Raw genomic sequence first — 21,409 nt, 5'->3', positions numbered from 1 at the left:
CAAAATCAGAAAATCATTATTTCCAAAGCCTACTGTGAGTGCTGCCCATTCATAGCAAAAGACAAGGACCTTTGTGATGGTAACAATCATCTATTAAAATCACAGAGGAATGTAAATGCTCTCTGTCTTGATGTACATGAAGGAAAGGAAATATTATTTACTATTACAGCAGAAAGGTGTAAATATCCATAAAATATTTGGGATTACTTTTTTTTCACTTGGGGGCCATGGAGATCAGGTAGCATTAACAAAATGTTTCCTTACCATAGAGTACTTCAGTGAAAACCGAACTGATCAGAAAATGTCCCACTTTTCTGTTGAAAAATATAATTTAGTCAAACTTGTGGTGCAAATAGTTCTTTTGTTTGACTAAAATTCATTTTAAAAAGGGTCAGCATTTTGATAGCACAGAAATGTTCTGTTTCCACAGAGAATAGCTCAACTTTTTTTGCTTTGAAATTACTTCCTTTCAAAAGTTTATTTCTTATTATGCAAAAGTAAATTAGAAATCAAATGCTTTTCATTGTTACTGAACTCAATTTTGATCCAAAAGGTTTCTTTGTTGTTGTAGGTTTTATTTTTTCAGAAGTCTCATTCATTAAGCTAGCTTCTCTTCAGATTTGGCATAAGAATAAATTTTGTAATTGTGGGGTTTCTGTGATCATAAACGGCAGTTTCTAGGCAACTTCACAGGAAAAAAAAAAAAAAAAAGCTGATTTTCCCACTGGGTCTACTAAAAGGAAGTCCTTTCCTAAAGGTGAGCAATTTCTAGATTGACCAACTCTAGATCCAATCAAAAGACAAAAGATGGATTGTTTTTAGCAATGAAAAAGATATGTTTTCTTCCAGTGGGAAGCAGATGTAATCTCACTGTACCAGTAGCTCTCTGCATAAATCAACAGTCAGCATCTGCATTTGCCTTGTACATGCCACAGGGGATCATCATCATTACTACGAAGATAACTGAGAAAAAGTAAAAACTTTCTGCTGAGATTCTAACAAAGTTCATGCAACATGGAAATTTACTAGATGAGGATAAAGACCCATGTATTTTTGTTCCCTGCATTTACTTTAACAATGAACATCTTTGGGGGCTTTTTGCTTCTTTCTTTTCCCTCCCTCTCTGTTAAGCCATAATCTTAGAGGGAAATAATATCTCAGCAGGGATGGATCCATGCACATCAGCAGACAAAGCTTGAATTAAATTTGGGAACTGTGGTGGTCTTTGAAGCACTCTTTGTGAGGGATGCTCCTGACTGTTTCATGGGGTGTAGATGCTTTGGCTAAGCAACTACATTTATTCATTTATTATATATTATACTTATTATAGCATTTATTCAGTCTCACCAGCCCATGCCAGCCAGGAGTATGCAGCTGTCTACCTGCAATGAGGGTCCACTTCTGGGCAGATGGGATAGCAAGGAGCCTCCCGCTCCTCAGGCTTAGACTGCAGGAGGTCTGAGCCTTCCTTATCCTAAAGGCATATGCCTGTTGTTGCCAGTCTATCAGTGGATTTGAGACTCTGCATGAATCCCACCCCAGTGTGGTAGCTCCTTTCCCCTGCCTGTGTTTCTGGTGTCAGTTATGTACATCTCTGCAGGAGGCTGTCTGCTTCTGCAACCTCCCTCTCCCCATCAGTGATCTATCCTGTGCTGCTTGCTACAAACAAGCACTTTCAGTCCCCACTTTCACAAGCATCCTTTCCATAGGATTTTCTCTCCTCTGGTGTGGTCAGGTAATGGAGAAGGCAGTTGACCAAAGGAGCTTGCACTGAGGTCCAGGGACTCCTGGCCCATCTGAGGAGATGGCCTGAAGTTAATAGGTGTTTCCTGGGGTTCCTTCAGTGCATGTGCTTGCAGAGTGCCTGTGAAATGGAGTGCAGAGCTGGAAAGCTCTCTCTGTGATTGGAGGGAGCAGGTCTCCTGGTGAAGGGAGAGTGGTCCTTGATGCCGCTGGGGTTTTGTGACAGTTCTGCATGTCCAGGATTGCCACAGGCCTGGGAGGCAGTGTGCTGCTCCCCTCACCCGGCTGGAAGTCGGAAATGAGAAGAAATTACTCATCTGTGCAATGGTCCTGTAGGGAAGGACCCTGAGATCTGCACAGGGCATGAACACAAGCTTTGTGCTGGGCTCAAGTGGTCCCAGAACTGGATCTTAATTTGCTGGGACTGTGAGGGAAATGGGCCATCAGATTCTATTCTGAACAATTAATTTCTTCCCTCTCTAGTTCAGACAGACCTATTGCTGCAAAATTTCACCAGTATTGTCCATATTTCAAATATTTGATATATTTCTTCTGTGAAAATAACAACCTTAGGGAAAATAAGCAATTTTGTTGCCTCTTGAACATGTAGTAAATTCACCTGAATATACAGGGTTGTGAATAACAACTGAAGACTTTCCATTCAGTCCCACAGACACCGAGTGTAATACCTCAGGAGCAAAACTCAGCTACCAGCACCTCCATTGCTGTCTACTGGACTGTGAATGAAGGGGATGCCATTGACTGCTTCCAGGTGTATTGTATGGAGGAGCCACAAGCCAGCAAAGATGAGGCAGGTGCGTACAGTCTTGGCTTCATGACAGCAGCAACTCTTTCTCCAATGATCTCAGGTCAGCAGAGGGGAGCCTGAGCTACAAGGGAGGGCCCAGGGTGCAGTGAAGAAATAATATATAGGACAAATAACAGTGGAGGAGAGCAAGATGTAGATGATGTTTCTTCTCTCCTTCATGCCAAATACAAGGTAAATATTGTGGTCTGCATAGTGCTGGGCAGTTGCTCATAGAGAAACAGCAACACGTGTATTTAGGTGCTTTTATGAAGCAACCTGACCTTCAGAGAGGATGTGTCCCTGCTGCCCTGTGGGTAGTAATGGGGACTGCAGACAGAGGTCCCAAAAGGATGGACCTGATTTGGTTTTTAGGGCCCTGCATGTATTTTGGAAATGTTTCCTAATTAAAAAAAAAAAAAAAAATACAGGAAAAGATAATCAATATTTCCATAGTATTTCCACATGTTCCAGATATTTATTTTTTCAAAATGACATTACATTATTTAAAGATTAAATATGGAAATTGAGAAAAGAGGATTCAAATGCTCATTCATTAAAAAGCATGGGCTGTTCACAGAGTCACTTAAAACACCTGGGTGGTACACATATCCATGTGTGCACACTAAAGGATGCATAGGATATAAATTCCACTATAAGAAATTCTCTAGAATTATCTAGAATTTCTTATTCTTTATTCTCTGTTCTCTATATTCTTTAGAGAAATGAAACCAGGGCTAATAATTATTGATTGTATGTCCCAGTTTGCAGCACAATCCTCAGTAAGACTGAGAATACACTCAGCTCACGAGCATGTCAAAAACTTTCTGTCAAAACTGAGCTGGAGTAAAATATTGAGATCTTGGCTAATAGCACCTTCTGGACTTTAACACTCTATTTTTTACATATGAGTTGAGAGGAGCAATTATAGGCCCTAACAGTGAAATGCATAGGTGTAACAGCCTGTGTATGTTTCTCCTAGCTTTGGTGGAAGAATACAGAGTGACAGTGAAGGAAAGCCACTGCATTTTGGAGGACCTGGAGCCAGATCGCACTTACAGTGTGTGGGTCATGGCTGTGAACTGCACAGGATGTAGCTTGCCCAGTGAAAAAGCCATTTTTAAAACAGGTATGTACATAGTTTGGCATTTGATTAGTGTAAGCTTCAGGTTCCTAGAGAAATTTTTGTCCATATTGTTACTAAAGCAGATAAAGCTGATTTGTTTAGTCCATCTGGTGGATAGCAGGCAATTCACAGTCTTTTTGCTAAAAGATAGCAGCATAATTGCTCCTGAGGGGAAATTTGGAAGTATTCAGATTTGAAGATGTTTGCAGTCTCAGGTCCTGCACATTACGAACTTCTCTTCTGAATGGGCTGCAGTGCTCCAGCGCAGCTTTGGGAAATCCACCCTACTGCTCTCTGCCACTGCTTCTCCTGTGGAAAATGCAGAGAGAAGCTGCCTGGTTTTGCCTCTCTGCCTTCCTCCCAAGTACATCTATGTTACATTGATTAAATGATTAACTTTGCAGGGGGAGGCCTGTTCTACAGAGGTTACATGCCATGTCTAGCTCTGTGGGACACAAATCTCAGGTGTGGCTGTGAGAGGCTCTGCTGCTGTTTAAGTGGTGTAAATTGGGATGAGTAATTAGACGAGTATTGTTTATGAGCTTCATTTGACTGAATCATTTTTCGTGAGTTTTAATTTCGTAAATAATTCGTATTGACAAAACTGTTGCTTCTTGAATTACAAGCGAGATGAAGCATCTTGTGTTCTAGACTTTATCTGAGGCACTCATGCCAGATGATATTTCTAGTGCTAGAGGGTAAAAAAAAATAAAAAAAATTAAAAAAAATAAATCATTCTGTACTTGAATTTGCAAAATAAAGACAAGGATACTCAACATTTTCATAATGTGATAACTTTGTACAACATTGAGTGTATTGTTGAAATCACTTGGCAGCAAACACAACTTCAAGCCTTTTGCTTATTCCTTTAGACATCAAATTTGTTATTTTTCCATGATATTCAATTTGCTGTTCATATTTTTAGCAAGGCTGATTTTCCAAAGATTTTAAAGTAGAAATTCAACTGTTATGACATCAACAATGTAGTTGTGAGTATGATGCAGAATTCCTTTGAAGTGGTCAATCAATAACAAATCATTGCCAGCTAAGTCATTATTTATAAAGAGGTTCTCACCCCTCTCACCCAAAACTTTGGTGCTTCATAGCCCACTTAGCCCCATGAACTCAAAAACAATAATTTAGGGAGTTTATTTTCAGTATTTCAGATGAAATGTCTGTAGGAGAAAACCATCTGATGGTATATGCAGTTATGGGAACATTAATAGTGGATCAAAACTGTGCCTCTTCCAGTTGTTGGGAACTAGCCCCCCCCTCCCCCCCCCCAAGGCTTCCCCATTGAGATTGCACTTGCAGGCCTGTGAGGAAGGCAGGAGGAGCTTCTCCTATGTCTGGCTCCTTCACCTCCAAAACTCACTTCCTTTCCTAATGGGAAACACACTGTTTCACGGATATATTTTGGTGATGGCAGCAAAATATCCATCTACACCCCTTCTACCTGTCCGCCCAGAAAAGTGGTGGAGTCACCATCCCTGCAGGTGTTCAAGGAAAGGTTGGACATGGTGCCTAGGGACATGGTTTAGTGGGTGACATTGGTGGTAGGGTGATGGTTGGATCAGATGATCTTGGAGGTCTTTTCCAACCCTAATGACTCTATGATTATATGATTTAAAAGGAAATTTGTATCATAATTCTGCAATCCTAAACTCAAAACTTGTCATTCAAAATTTATCTGATATTTATCCTGTATCTGAGGGACAGAGCAAGAACATAACACATTTCCACTCTTCGCATCTTGTAAGATCACTTGTGAGTGTGCAGGAATATTACCAGGAAATCAGATATGTGTTCTAATTAGAACAGCTTGAGTAACTACAGTTAATTTGCTAAAAAACTCAGAAGCACAGTAACAACTTTTTCTGGCTTTCTGACTCCATCTATTCTCTAGACAGATAATTTCAGATAAAAAAGTGAGTGAGATCTCGTGATGTATTGTTTGTATATCCATTAATGTGGGTATGTGTGTCCGCTTCTGAATGCAGGCATTTGGAGATTTAGCTATTCATTTTTCATTCTCTAGAAATAGATACTTTTAAAAATAGACAGTAATCATGTATGTCAGAAGTGAATTAAAGGACTATTGCCAAGGGAACTGCACAGATTTATTAGTCGATAAGAATCTATCCCACAGATTCTTTGCTCTGGTGAATACCTAGATTAGCTGTTCCTCTAGTGAAACATCAAATTAACCTGGAACCTGATTTTCACTAAACCAGGAAATCAATATGTACTTTGTTGTGTTTATTTGTTTGTTTGTTTGTTTCCTTTTCTGATAATAAGAAATTATTTTTGTTACAAAACAGAGTGATCTTGAACCTTCACTGCAGCTCTATGAGATTATCTTGTCATAAAATTGTCCTTTTTCCATCTTTTACCTAGTAGGCCTTCTATTTGAAACTTAATTACTTTGAAAGCAAGACAACTTCCTATGACATCTTTAAATTAAAAACTTTTATTTTAATGATTAGTGTTAAGACTGTTTATCTGAGAGTCAACAACAGACTGCAATGTTCCTATGTTGCTGTTCCCTGGAAAGAGATAGAGTAAGTGAATACAACTAAACAATTTTCAGCCTGTGATGTTGGGTGTGCCATTTTACACAATAGCTTTTGATTACTTGCATTCAGTGCACTGCTTTACATTCAGTTTTCTGTCTTGCAGTAGGGTTTGCAGTTCTTAAACTGAGGCTCTAAAAAAGAGAAATTACAGAACCAATTTTTAGAATCCGCATTGCAAAAATAAACAGGACATAATTAAGCAGAAACTCATCATCACCCCTCAGTTCTGCCGCAGTACATTTCTTTCTGATGCAGTTCATACAGAAACTGCTGAGGACAGGACTGAGGTAACCTGAGCAGGGCTATACACAGTAGAGTCTTGATGCTCTGCTCCATAAAGAATGGTGGAAATGGTGAAAATGTGCTTGAGCAAAGGCATAAAAATCTCCTTGGACATTCTAAGGATGTGCAGGTATGCACATATATTCACAGCGACTTTTCACAGAATCACAGAATTTCTAGGTTGGAAGAGACCTCAAGATCATCGAGTCCAACACTCGAATGACCTAACTCTAACAGTCCCCACTAAACCATATCCCTAAGCTCTACATCTAAACGTCTTTTAAAGACCTCCAGGGATGGTGACTCCACCACTTCCCTGGGCAGCCTGTTCCAGTGCCTAACAACCCTTTCAGTAAAGAAGTTCTTCCTAAGATCCAACCTAAAACTCCCCTGGCACAACTTTAGCCCATTCCCCCTCGTCCTGTCACCAGGCACGTGGGAGAACAGGCCAACCCCCACCTCGCTACAGCCTCCTTTAAGGTACCTGTAGAGAGCAATAAGGTCACCCCTGAGCCTCCTCTTCTCCAGGCTGAACAAGCCCAGCTCCCTCAGCCGCTCCTCGTAGGACTTGTTCTCCAGGCCCCTCACCAGCTTCGTTGCCCTTCTCTGGACCCGCTCGAGCACCTCGATGTCCTTCTTGTAGCGAGGGACCCAAAACTGAACAGTTTCTAGCATGTCTTTTTTTCCCCTGTAATGTAAACCTTTGTTGTTGAAACACAAATAAGCAAAAGATCATTGCTGGACAGGTAAATCTAACTGTCCTTTGTTTTTTGGGGGGGAGATGAGTCTTCCTTTCCCTTGACAGCATCTCAGCAGCTGCTGGTACCTGCCTTGCAGTGCAGCTAATGTGTTCCTGTGTCCACAGCACCTGCCATCCCCACCATCAAGGCTGAAGACTGCATGGTGTGCTGGGACACAGCCACCATACGCTGGCACGATGGCTCAGCAGCAGCAGAGTCCTTCACCCTGGAGTACTGCCGACAGCACTCGCCGGAAGGAGAGGGTCTCAGGTCAGTGCTGCGGTTGCAAATGTTGCTCAATCAGATTAGGCAGATGTTAATGAGTCCTTCCCAGACTGCGGGTCATTACGCAAGAGATTATTCTGTCTTCAGCTGCGCAAGAAAGAAATCAGCTTCTGCATGCTGAAGAACCTAGTGGCTGGATACTAATCTATGAGATTAGGCTGAGAGACATAAAAATACTTCCTTTTTATTCTGCTTAACCAGAGAATCCCTTTCGCTTGGGGTCAAAACCCTGGAGATGTTGCACTGTCTGCAATCAACCAGAAGTTGCAGGGCTGTGCTGGCTGGGGAAGCAATCACTCCCCCACAGCTGTGATAGCCCCAGGCAGGGCAGGAGAGGGCAGCTGAGCTCTGTGGGAGACAGTGGGATGGAGGAGTCCAGCCCAGTGTGCTCTCTGCTTTCTGGGGAACAAGATAGGAGCCAGCTGGAGGACACAGCAAGGTGAGATACTGGTATCTCAGTAATGTCAGTGACCCACCTGTGAATGTGCAGATCCCTCCCAAAGCACAGCAGAGCCCTGCGCTGTTCTGCTCTGCATGTGTGTGTCTGCACCACTCTTTGCAAAAATACCACTTGAGTCTGCAGCAACACAAAGAACAGCTTTGAAATTCAGGGTGGCATATGCTTTTGTGAGACCCTCTCTGGTTTCCCCTACACTAAGTGTGAGTGGCATACAGGAGAAGCCAAGAAGAGACATAGACACCACTAGGCAGCCAAACCATTGGTTGTGTTGAAACGCAGAAAAAAAAAAATGTGGTAGTCTCTATGTCCTTATTTTGTATTTTGTTGTTGCTGTTTGTTTGTTCAAAAAAATCCCCTTGCAATAAAAATTAGTTAAGTGGATTAAAGAGCTCACAGGTTTCTAGTAGACAAGTAAGTGCATTTGTGTGTATCTTGTTCCTTAGAAAAGTAGGCTAAAAACTGAAAGAAGAAACTTCTGCAGGGTTGGGAGACCTTGTTTCACCCAGTACCAGCATGCCGTGTTAATGCAAACAAGAGGAGGAGGAGGCATCTTGCCCAGATTTCCTGCTCTCTGGGAGGGCAGCCATGACCTCCACTGTTTTATACATATTTCATGAGGCCATCAGGTTGCTGTCGAACTGCCAAAGTCACTGTCGGTCAGGGATAATGTAGCTGCTCCCCAAATTTGGGCTGTGTACTTGTCCTTAAATTTCTTTGCTGTTAACTGCAATTGCCTCTTTTTCTCAAAACTGAACCAGCAAGTGCGTCCATTTCTGTAATCTGTGAGAGAAGTGGTGTTAAAACCTAGCCGTTTGCTAGTGTGGAGATAACTGTTGCAACAAGCTGCCAGAACTGACCCATTACCTTTTTTGAGTAAGCTCATGCAAAATGTAAAATGTCTATAATCATACAGAGTCACATTTGACTTTTTGGCCTTTATGTGGGCAGCAGCTGTCCTTTTACTGTGACAACTACAAAAAATTCACAGACAACAAAATCATGACTTTTCTCAGAATTGCTTTAGTTAAAGATCTCTGTGTTTGTGGAAGGGTTCTGACATCATCTTTTTACAGTGTCAAAGACCACCTTTTACCACTTATTTTCCCTCTTATTTGCCTCTCTTTACTTTTCCAAAAGCAACCCCTCTAAGATTAACCTGGAAAGTTTAGTCCATAATGGTACAGGATGGAGAATTTATTTCTTTTTTATTATTTTTTTTTTTTCATAAAAAATAGAAATTTGGTAGATGGAGCATACTGCCTGTATTGCTTCCAACACTGCTGATGTGCAAGTTAGGACTAGAAATCAATTCGTCATGTAGCTGATCAGTGAGACACATAGCTCCAGGAGGTGAGTCAGGTCTTAGATGAGCAGAGGTGCTTTTTGGAAGTACATGTAAGGAGCTTTGAGTTACTCTGTCAAGTACCTATACTAGGTGGGATAAAATAGTGTATTTATACCTGCCTAGGAGCATTTGGGCCTTGAAATGCTATAGTTTCTATTGACTACTTTCCTTGAAAGCTCAGAGTATGTCCTTCACCCATTTCCTGAGCAACATTCATCCTGGGGACCTGCCAAACACACAGCCTTCCAACAGACAGCCTGTGCCTCTCATGCTTGCCCCAGTCCCTTAGCTGAGCAATTCCCCCGTCACTGGGTGGGAGTCCAAATTCATTTCCCAGCAGCCCTGTGAAGTTCATACAGCTGCTCTCAGGGGCACAGCGGGTAAGCAGCAGTGAGGGAAGGCCACCTAGAGAACTTGTGGACAATAATGTTCAGATATCTCACTAACTTCACTTGGAGAAAAAGATTCCGTCTCAGCTTGCATGGCTGTTTTCACGCAAGCTGTTCTGGAAGCTCACACAAGCCAAGGAACACTGCCAAGAGAGCAAGCAGGGTGAAATGCCCCCATCAAACAGCTGGGGCCATGTGTGGAGCCCCTGGATGGGACCAGCCCATTGTAGCCTTCAGCATGTCCTTGCGCAATCCCAGCTCCCCAAGGAGAAAACTTGAGGAACCTCTAGAAATAAATCCTCACAAAAAAAGTTTCCTTCTACATACCATCAAAAAATCTAGATTTTCATTTCTGGGTTCTCTTTGCCAGCTTGGCATGGTTTTGTATAAAACAGTGTTAAGCCTTCTACAACCACAAGTCCCTGGCCTGCTGCTGTGCTTTTCAAGCTCCTCACTGGGTTGATTCTTTTTCCAGAGTCTTTATGCAGCTTTGAAACGTTTCTTTCAGTTTCCAGAGCTCTGCTATTTTCTTGCTGTTCAGACTCTTTCTGTTGAGAAGTCAATGGAACTGTGGGTGGAAGATGGAAAACTGTGAGAAGTGTAGTCCAGGGATTAGGTGTGTGGGCTGTTCACATGGAAGCCATGTATCACATCATATGTAAGGCTCAAGGAGACAGAAATTAGTACATTATGCGGTGAGTTCATAGAAGTGGAAGTGACTGAATGTCACCCTCTCCACTAATGGGAGACTGACACCACCAGTGACTGAAATTTTCTGTCTCCTCAAAGGACAGGTCTGGAAACAGGAGAGCATACCTCCCTCCTGCTGTTTTGCCCATGACCCTCCAGCCAGCTCAGGAAGCAATGTGTAGAAAATAGGGTATCTTCCTCCTCTCTGCCTGTTCTTTTTTTGACATCCTAGATAGAGGTGAAGACCATTGCAGATGGTGCTTTGTTGATCTAACACTGCAACAGTCAGAGCCAGGACAGAGGAGAGGAAATGAAGCATGCAGCACAGCTGGAAGGGAACTCAGAGAAGTTCGCTCTTTATATTTAGCTTATAGGGCTTTTTTGCACTCATGGTGTACCCCTTTTGTGTGCTTCTGCATCTGTCTTTGGAAGCCTGCATGTCTTCAGCTATGACTTGGTATCAGTGGTACCTGCACAGGTCTGGAGGTGTTGTTTCAGTGTGATATTGGGGGTGGGAATTGCAATGACAACACAGAGGGTGTTCTGAATCACTACAAGGCATATCATTTGCTGGGTTTATGCAATATTAAGAAATACCCTCTAGATACTGCTTTCTTGAAATAAATGAGGATGCTGATGAGAGGAACATGCATCAAAACACAGAATCAAGTTTCCCTAAAAACAGGGAAATCACAAATGTAGGAGACAGTTGCTACTTGTCAATTTAAAGGTGAAGAAGCATGTAACTCCTTTCTGCTCTGCTTTGAATAGCGCATGCCTGAAATTTGGAGCCTGAATTTTGAAACTTACAGATTATTCTTAGGAAGATAAAGAAGAGATGCACAAAATACTTAAATTCAATGTTTCTTGAATTTCTGTGCTCTGTAATTTGTATCATGATACCAGGATGTTGTGGGGAAAGTGTAAATGTGATAATATTTATGCTAAAGGCCAGAATGCATCATGCTTTGACAATAACGTTATTACATTTCCAATCACCTGTGAAGTAGTCAGGTATATTTCACGTAGAAAAAAGGTGCCACAAAAAAAAAAAAAAAAAAAAAAAAAAAAAAAAAAAAAAAGTTGTAGTTGCATTTCTTTTTCCTTCATGGCCAAAATTACATGCTTCGATACTTTAGGTGGGAGTGAGAAAGACCTAGCTGCAATGATTGTTACAAGAACTCAGAAATTAAACAGGCTTTTACCCAAAACAATCAGGATATTAGAAACGCATTTCCCCTTCCCTTCTCCCATGCTTGTCCTCTATTGCTGTAAGCTGGGCAGTAATCATACCTTCTTTTCCTCTTTACTTTTTCATTACTGATTACATGGTTAACCTGAAGCATGACAAACAACAATAATTGCTAAGAGCCTGAGAAGCCCTCAGTATTCACTTTCCTCCCTCCACCCTATCCTCTAGACAGAAAGGCAACAGCAAAACCTATTTCTTCTTTGCACTCAGCTTTTCATGAGCTTGGAGCTGGCTCAGTGTTGCAAGTGAAATTCCTTCTTGTTGGCATATACTGTTTCATTAGTTGGCAGCAGCAGTACTGTTTTTAAGCCTTAATTGTAGCTAAAAATGATGGACTCTTACTCTTAGGCAGCTTAGAGATGGCTAAAAAAGATTGCCAAGCAGAGAACACTGTTTGAAAACCTGATCATTGTTTTGCTGACCAGACCTGCTTAAAGTCCAGGCATTTCCTTCTTACTATTACAGCTGAAAAGAGGTATGGTATTGCTCTCATATTTAAACATGCAACCAAACTCTTCTTTGAAGAATTTCAGGTTTGAGAGAAACACAAGGCTGAACTTTGATGGCTGATCCTGTTTTCAATCAGCTGGACTCCAAATCTTTTCTGAATATCCAGGCTCTGGAATCCACACTTTAGAATATGAATATCCCAGATCTACTTCTTGTGCTGAAATGTACATGACTACTTAGAATTAAAAGCATTTTCATGTTTTACTAAGTAGCCATCAGTTAACTAGCTAATAGTGAAAAAGAAAATATTTTCTAACTTTTTTGTGAGGGCACTGGCTTAAGTAACATTTTCCAGAAGACAGAAGAAGGCATGACACAGAGAACATCACTGTGCTTAAGACACATGGATGTTGCCAGAAAAAGCTTTCAAGGAATAGCTTACATATCTTCATCTCATCTCACCTGCTCAAACTTCTTTCTGGTGATTTGTGCTTCAGATTCAAACCAAAGATGTCAAGATGGTGCTGTTAAAGAGCAGAATTTCCTCAAAGCTTGGGTGTCCACTTCTTTTCCAATACCTCAGCTTCCACCCCCATTTTCCTTTCTATTGCTTCCTCTATATTTGCCTCCTTGCTCAGTTCCTATGTATTTTTGTTCGACTCATCTTTCCATTTTCTCTTGTTCCCTATACTCAAACAAAGCCTTTTTCCTGTTTCATGTGTGAAGTTCACTCGTGAGCTTGCACCTCTTCCCTGAACCTTCCAGGAAGAAGTGATCACCCAGCCTAACTCCCAGTGCCTTGCTGAAGTGCTGTCATGGTTAGGGCTTTGCTTAATTACAGGGGTGAAGTGAGAGTGCAATTGCTTCCATGTTTGGGCAACCCACTTCTTTTGTTTACTGCATGAGATCTAGCACTAATGTAACACATGCCCCAAGGCAGCAAGGCCCAGTGCTGATCGTGCAAGAGCTCCAAACTGTCTGAAATTCTTTCAAATTGGAAAGATCACAGAGGCACCCAGCGCTTTTTCTGTGTTTTCAATCACTTTTAATGTCAGCTCTCAGTACAAAATACACGTTACAGACTAATAAGGATGAGGCACCAGCCTTTCCCCAGGATGCTGTCCTCCTAGACACAGAGCTCTACGTGGTGTTAACAGGAATATGCTGTATGTAGGACTGTGGGATTTTAGCTTTGTCTGATAAATGCAGCAGAGGGAGGCGTGTTAAAAATCGTAATGGATGAGCACCGATTATTCTTCAGATTGTGCTGCTCTCTGGTGGGACATACGGGGAAAAACATTCACAACAAATGAATAGCAATGATTTTACTTCACAGCTGACTTGCCTGCCGTACCTCCTCTGGGGTCACAGTAATTAGTGGTGGTAAAGGTGATTTGTTTAATCTGGCTCCCCGTGGAGACATTACCTGCAGGAGGCAGACAATCCTGAGCTCTGCTCTCAAACCCTGTTTGGAAAGGAAGGTGCCTTGCATGCTCACTGGAGACAAATCTCCTGCTTGTGAATTTGCTGGAGTGCTGAGCAACACTCCTGCATTCAGCTCTCCCTCTTACCACTGAGGTTATTGTCTTTCAGCCCGGAGGGCAGGGGTGTTATCTCAAAAGACATGTATTATGCTTGAAAATTAAATACGTGCCTTGAAGACTTCCATAAGCATTTGTTGGAGGAAATTGCCTAATCTCTACCGATACACAGTCTTTACCAACAAGCATACAGTGCACCGGGTATACACCGTCTGGCTTTGCCACGTGATGCAAAAATGAGGGAAAGCAGGACCCATTGTGTGAGAATCTGTTAAGCCAATCTTTCGTATTCCCAACAATACATAAAATAAAATTGGCATTTTTCTAGCCATGCAAAGTACTTTCACTGGTGCTTCAAAGTGCCTGTGAAGCAGATTGAGTGGGTGCTGACTCTCATTTCCCTGCTGTGTGTCAGTACTTCAGTGGCTGAGAATGCAAGGGCTTGAGCTTTTTAGACACCTCAAAGAGGAGGCAAAACAGGGCACTGTGCAAAGGCAGTTCTCCTGCTACTGCCTTTTTCAAATCCAGCCTGTTAGAGGGCATGGCACAGTGAGGGAGACAGAGCCAAAACTTTGTTGATGAACAGCTGGTGAGCAAGGCATTCATAATAATTGCAAGGTTTCTATGTGGTCTTAGGAAAGGGTATCCCTTCTTTTGGACCTAAAGCATGTGCCCAGACAGTACAAACACAGCAAGAGTGTTCATAATCATGCAGCTGAGTTAATTAAAAGCTTTTTTTTCTTCATAAGCTTGTTTATTTTGTAATGCAGGCTTTGTACAGGAGGTTGATGAGAATTTGATGCTGTGCTGCTAACATTTTATGTGATGACTTATGCTACAAAATAAAGTCAGTGTTGCACCAAATGACCACACTGAGTGAGAAGGAGTTAAGGGACAAAGGTCTGAAAATTTATCAGAAAAAGTAGTCAGGATACCTCAAGTAAAATTGCAATGCTCCTGCAGAACCTGTTTGTTTCTGAAAACAGTGATCACCTTTCTGTTTTGTAGTTTCCCTATGGTGCCTGCTTCAATAGTCAACAATATATTTAGGTGGCTTAGATTAGTCTTTCCTTTTTTGTGTATCTGCGTGCGTTTTCATGTATGAAAATCTTAAATATTTTCAGATCTTTTTCTGGTATAAAGAGAAATGAATTGAAAGTATCCCTGGAGCCCAATGTGAACTATTTCTTCTACTTGAGGGCTGTCAACACATTTGGGACAAGTGAACAGAGTGAAGCTGCTCTCATCTCAACTAAAGGTATATCACCATTTTCTGATGTCAAAACAATGGGGTAAGTGGGCAAAGCAGTCAAGTATATAATTTTCCTCCAGAAATCGTAACTGAATTTGCCATTATGGGAGCAGGAAAGTTATTGAGGTAAAAGGCACCATATTTTATCTCCTTAAAATTAGCACAATCTGAGACTACTTTAGTTGAAGTAAAGGTAGTTGTCTGTCAGTTTAAAAGTGTTTTGACCTCAGAAGCAGAACTGTTGAATTCTCTAACTCTGTCAGAGATTGAAATGATTAAATCATCCATCGTTCCTCCAAACCAGCCTCAAAATTCAAATTTGCTATTCTGAAAAAGCAATACATTGAAAATTCAACCATATGTAACACCAAAGACTTCTCTGTCACCCAGCTAGCTAGTTTTTTGAATGGTGTAACTTGTTACAATCCTTGAGCCTGGTTTCCAGAACAAAAGTCCTTGCATTGTTGCAGCTTTGTGTTACTCCTACCTGCCAGGAGGCACAGCTCTGTCCTGCTAAGGTGACAGTAGTTGTTATTTAATATATTATGGTTCATCTCATGTTAATGTTGGTAACCTCTCTGAACTGGCATTTCTTTGTTGTAAATTATACTAGCAACTCGATTTCACATACTGAGTGGCACAGCCCATCCTGCTTTGCAAATCTCCCCTGATGCAACTGTGATCTGCCTTCCCGAGAAAGCCAAATTCACTGGGTGAGTAGCAGCATGCTGAGCGCAGCCAGCCTGGGGGATTCTGGATGGGCAAAACTCTTTCTTTTCTCTGTAGGCAGCTTTCACACATCGCTAACTAATTTTGTAGAAGCACTGAATTTTTCAGTCATGCAGCCTCTGTACATTATGTGACAGACCTCCTTTCAAACATTGCAATCCTTCAATAATACTGGTAGCAGCAGTGATGTAGGTGCTGGGCAGAGTTCAGTGGTGAACTGAGGAATCTCCACAGAAAGTCAAAGACAATGGTCAGAGAGAAATTACCTAGTGTGACAGCTGAGTTTGCCTCGGTCTGTGGTCACTGCTTAATCGTTGAGTGCACTATAGTCTCAAAGAAACTTGTTGCTGCACTGAAAAGATGAGATTTGTTGGTTTATTTTTGAATATGTTGTGGCTAGAAGTAATCTCTCCTTTCACGTTGTTCCTCACTTTCTAACCCATTAGTAATTTTAGATGATGCTGCATGATGTAACTATAACGAATATCGCAATATGGCTGTCTATCACCACACTCACTTTACCCTATGCCTTTTCCACAAATAGGTTTCCATCAGTCCTGGGTGAGCTGCTGCCTGCTCGGGGACGTCATTACTGGGAAACTGTTGTCTCTGCCTGCAGAAGCTACAGGATTGGGATTTGCTATGAGACAACACCTCAGAGCAGTGCCCTGGGACTGAGTGATAATTCCTGGTGCATGCACTGCTGTCCTACACAGACCAGGTAAACCTGAGTGAGTCTGGCTGCTTGAGAAGTTACTTGTCTGTCCTGTAAACAAAATTGGTGAGCTTCAAGAATGTCAAGAGCAGAAAGGACCCCTCTGCTTTCTTTCTGAAAGCTTTGTAGCAAGAAAAGGGCAACTACAAAGTATCTTAAAACCTCCTCCTCTTAAAAAAAAATCTTGTAGTGCATCTTAAAAAAAATCTCAAACAGGCCAACTTATCTCCCTTTACCCAGCCAATGAATCAAAACTCCATTTATTACTGCTTTGTCTTTCCAGGATCATATCCTGAACCATTTCACAAAATGCCACCAATGTCCTTAAGCGTAGTCTTTATAGAGTCTATTTCCAGCTTCAAGCCTCTATAGGGAATGCCTTCTGCTGCCTTGCCCTTCACAGCAACAGTGACCCACCTGCTACTGCGGCAGGACTGCAGGGTAGTCTTCAGTAGGCCAGTGTCAGGAGGCCAGTGGAGATTTGTGAGTCATAACCCTCTTAATGATGTGAAGGTGTTCTTGATGTAAACAAGTGTGTTTTTGTTTTTGTTTTGTTTTGTTTTGTTTTTCGTGTGAGATCGTGTGAACACATGAACATAACCAACTAAATGAAACACCTGAGATGCAAAGGGCTTTGCCATCGCATAGCTCATGCTTAAATCCCCACAAAGACATGTAATAAAAATACAGATGAATACAATTTTAGCAAGTCAGCTTTCAGCAGAAGGGTTTGAAGATGTTGAATGAAAAGACTCATCAGCATGCTGGACAGGGCTTTGAAGCAATGCCATATTTGCTTAGGTAGGCAGGTTATACACTGAGCAAAATCCTGTTGCCATGTGATACGCTGCTGTATCCCGCTGTTAATAGGTGGGAATTAAGTGGTACATTATTTCTGTTAAATCACAATGAGGAGGCTCACTGCTTTTAATTTCCGTTTTCCCACAGCTTTCTTTACAGGTTTTTTCACACGGGCGTGATGAGCGATGTCCATGTGACAGAGCAGCCAGCCAGGATCGGCATCCTGTTGGATTACAGTGGTGGCAGACTGTTATTCTTCAATGCAGAGAGAGGACTGGTGCTGTTTGCCATCAGGCACAAATTTACTGATGCTGCTCACCCGGCCTTTGCCCTGGAGAAGGCTGGAGTGCTTACCCTGCACACAGGAATGGAGCTGCCAGAGTTTGTGAAGCACAGCTAATTCCCTGCTTCACACTCTCAGGAATACTAACAGTTTCAGTGTTAGGGTCAGGGAGGGAAAGGGGATAGTCAGGGAGGGATGTCAAGTTTTCTCTGATGAATGCTATGTGCATGGCTCTCCCTCACATCGTCAGTAATTGTAGTTAGTGTTCAGCCACATAATCACCTTGAGCCCGGAGAGAAAACAGCACCTTCAGATGGAATGTACACCTAGTGATATACACAGCAGTATTTTGGAGGAGGAAAAAATGATTTGTTAGATATGAGCTTTAAGAGGGGGGGAAATGTACTTTCCCTGTGAAGATAATGACAGTGCTTGCTGTCTTTTTAAAGTTGATGATGAGCCTGTGTATGAAATAAATGCATCTCTCACTGCAATACATGACTTCTTTTGTCAGAAAAAGCCATCATTTCATCATTTGCCAGGACAATCAAAGCCGAATCCAAGATGATGTGTATGAAAAATGTGCAAAACTTCCAATAACCGCAACATCTTGCAGGTTAATACATCATGTGTTATTGTTGACCAACTCTTTTCTTTAAATACACAAGAAAACTTGAAAATTTAGGAATCTGTATGTTTGCAAAAAGAGTGAATCCCAGAGCAGGCTCCACATCAGTCACATGAAGTTTGAATATACAACACCTGCCTACCCTGCTCACACCAGACTAACAGAAGCAACCTAACCGTGTTTCAGTAAATATCTGTACATGTAAATGAGTACTCACGAAGAACATGTATGAGGAAACAAAACATCGGTGCTGAAATCTTTCCCTATGTTTTTCACCCTCAATTTGCTGAGTGGATGGTTTAAGTGGTGAAGGGGAAGTTGGCACCTGGGACATTAAAGAACAGCCAAGTTACCAGCAACCTTCTTGTGGATTGCCCTTTTTCCATCACTGCTTCTTGACTTTGCACTTGCAGATTTGATGCTTCTAATTTCAGGCTTGTGGGCATTTCTGTGAGTCTGCTGTGCTCTGCCCAGTTATCCACACCAGCACCAGAACCACATTGGCAAGATGCAGTGTTTCAGGGGAGCTGAACAAGGCAGGCTGAGTATGGCTGATGCCAGCAGAGGAACAGAATGCTGGTTTTCCCCCTTGGCTTGTTCAAACCAAGTTTCAAAGCACTACACAAATCAGTGGTACTGCTTTCTTCCTGCCTGACCCAAAGGCAGAACACATGAGGGCCAGTGGTGCCAAACTCCAGTGAATGCTGGGCAGAAATTAATCTTAGGGAACACGGGTGGTGGTTTTTGTGCTGGGCCTGCTCTTGCAGTTTCTGCCATAGGGGACTGCTTTGCCAGACTCACTTCTGCACTCAGCTGAAGAGCCATCCTCCCTAAAGAAAAGCAGATTTCAAGAGCCTAATGGAGCAGGTTTGCTTCTGAACAGAGAACTTCAGTGGGTTATAATAAGGCTTCTGCTTCTTATGCTCAGAGGAGGTGCTTGCTGTTTTATGGTATAACACCACCTAGACGAGCATTTTAACCTGCTTAATGAGACTTGCTCAGTGTCCCAGAGAAGCCACACTCTTTAAGTTTCACAGCAGGCTAGGGTGGGATGTTTGAGGCAAGATAAACAAGATCCTGTGACCATTTATCTTAAGCCAGAGTTCTTTTTGGCATTTCAATTAAAGAGTGCCACTTCCGAGTTCCTGCTGGGGAGAGAAGGGAATGAAAAAGCAGGATAGCGCCTTATTGGCTCAAAAGGGTGTTTTGTAGCAGTGTGGAGGATGGTGAGAAAAAGGTCCAGGATTAATTGGAAAAGAAAGACAGCAAGGGTATTGGGGGCAATGTTACCGTGAAGGCTGAGGAGATGGAGGCAGAAGGCAGGACGGAAGCTCACACAGAGCAGATGGTAACAAACCAAGTGTCAGGTCAGTGGTGTCAGCAGCGTGTGTTCCTCAGGCTCCCACCGCCACTGAGCTCACCAGAGGTTTGGCTGTCTCAGGAGCTTAACAAGGGGCTTTGAATCAAATCTGAAAAATCCCAGCACCGGGGCAGTTGTATCTGTGCTCTCCCCTCCCTGATTGTTGCTGTCCCAGGGGTGGGATTGCTTCACCAACACGAACATGATGTATTGCCGAGGGGGCAGAGAGCAAGGAGAACAAAATGACATGAAACTATCTGGGTAGATTTTCAATTAAGGCAAGAAGCAATTGCCTTGTCAAACGCACTGTGTATGAGTAAACAATGGTTTTAACACAAAAAGCTAAGGCTTCATCTATTGCCACACACTGCTACTCAGGAACTACCAGAACATTTTAGCTTGGCAAAATTTGTTTCTGAAAGGACCTCATTGTTAGAAATATTTATTTCATTCTGAAAAACAAACAAACAAGCAACGTCAATGACAACAAAAGCCACACCACCATCAACAACAAAAAAAACATACCTGCTTTGTTTTCTTCCCAATTTTTATTTAAGGCTCAGAATTTTGGTTGGGTAGTATCAAAAAGTGTAGTTACTGTTTACATGAAAGCTGGATAAATGATCTGTAGTTTAAAATGTCACTGAAGGCAGCCCTAAAAAAACTAATTTGACTTTCTAAATCTGGTCTGCACTAAGCCGTGTCAAGCGAAGAAATGCCTGGAGACAGGATCCTGGTTTGGAGAGATGGAAGACAGTGTACAGTAAACAAAAAAATGCTATGCAAGACTTAAGATTTGGTTTAGGCAGAAAAATCATACTGGTGAGGAAAGCAGATCCTGAAAGCCAAATTCAAGCTGCTTGTTGTCATAATGTATGGTACAAACTCTACCACCTGTGGAAAACCTAGAGGTACATCTGCTCTGATTTTTTATTTACCTGATGGGCATGAAGTGGCACCATTCAGGAACTCACTTTCCAGAAGGTATCTGTCCATATACGTTTGAACATAACAGTGCAGTCTGTCTGACTTCCTGTTCAGATGAGCTGAGATTTCGAGACTTGTTGCATCCATTTCTCCTGGTCACTGTAGTTTGTAACCACACACCAGAGGAAAAAGGGCAAAAAACTCCTGGTCAATGTCTTTTCCTGCACTTCATGAGTTTAGCACTGGAAATATATTAAAAGTTGTGTGACTTACTTCCCAGCAAAGGATATTAGCTTGGCTAACAGTAGCTAAGCCTTTGTATTAGAGCTGGCAGGGTTATGTAGTGCGTGTATGCTGTCTGATCATCAACCCATGCTTAGAAATACATAGGATTAGATTTTAAGAGTTAGAGAAAGAACCATAAATGAGTACCAATATTTAGGTGTTTATTTTCATTCTGAAAGTACAAAAGCAGATACCTAATACTGCAATTATTATTAATAAGTATTTGGAATGATCTGAAACATATTACGTTAAAAGGAAAGATTTCATTCCAGTGGTTTTTAGATTAGGCTCATAAACCATCAAGCTCTGAAATGAGAATATAGGCCTGACTGTAAGAGGTAAACATTGATTTCTACTGTCAAAACAGTGCCAGGCTGCAATATTGCTGGTATCTGTAGTATTGATCCACAAATCCTGCTTAGGTCTTTCTGCTCCAGAAAGATTTTAATGCTTCCCTGCAACATCAGGCAGAGGAGCTTGGCTAAACCACAGAGCACGTGCTGTGCCTGCATACAGGGACAACTTTGCTCTCATGCGAGCCCTTTTTACAAAGGAATATGTCACTAAAATGTAAACATGTTTGTACTGAAAGTGGTCCACTGATGCCTTACTTTAGAAGTTAAGAACATCCTCCCCCTTCCCAATACTACTACTGTGGAGCTTAATTACATGTTATCACTAAGGCTGTAGTAAGACATATACCCAGCAAGGCACAGTACCAATAAATTGTTGCTAAATCCACGGT

At 41.9% G+C, this 21,409-nt stretch overlaps 1 protein-coding gene across 2 annotated transcripts in view; it reads left to right on the top strand.

Moving 5' to 3' along the window:
* The window catches only part of CMYA5 (cardiomyopathy associated 5), a 46,442-nt gene extending 28,484 nt beyond the window's left edge, over positions 1–17,958 (top strand). The window contains exons 7-13 of one of the 2 annotated variants that reach the window (XM_068666137.1): positions 2,409–2,558; positions 3,531–3,677; positions 7,398–7,542; positions 14,809–14,942; positions 15,550–15,649; positions 16,210–16,386; positions 17,329–17,958. In XM_068666137.1, the coding sequence (XP_068522238.1) occupies positions 2,409–2,558; positions 3,531–3,677; positions 7,398–7,542; positions 14,809–14,942; positions 15,550–15,649; positions 16,210–16,386; positions 17,329–17,581 (1,106 nt within the window). In that variant the 3' untranslated portion in view covers positions 17,582–17,958. Of the gene's footprint in view, positions 1–2,408; positions 2,559–3,530; positions 3,678–7,397; positions 7,543–14,808; positions 14,943–15,549; positions 15,650–16,209; positions 16,387–17,328 lie in introns of those variants that run through there. The other variant, XR_011091046.1, reaches the window with a different exon arrangement.
* Positions 17,959–21,409: the final 3,451 nt, after the last annotated feature.

This window comes from Anas acuta, chromosome Z (assembly GCF_963932015.1).
Source record: "Anas acuta chromosome Z, bAnaAcu1.1, whole genome shotgun sequence".
NCBI classification, from domain to species: domain Eukaryota; kingdom Metazoa; phylum Chordata; class Aves; order Anseriformes; family Anatidae; genus Anas; species Anas acuta.
The sequence above is the reverse complement of the archived record's forward strand: the minus strand, read 5'-3'. Positions and strand labels throughout refer to the sequence as shown.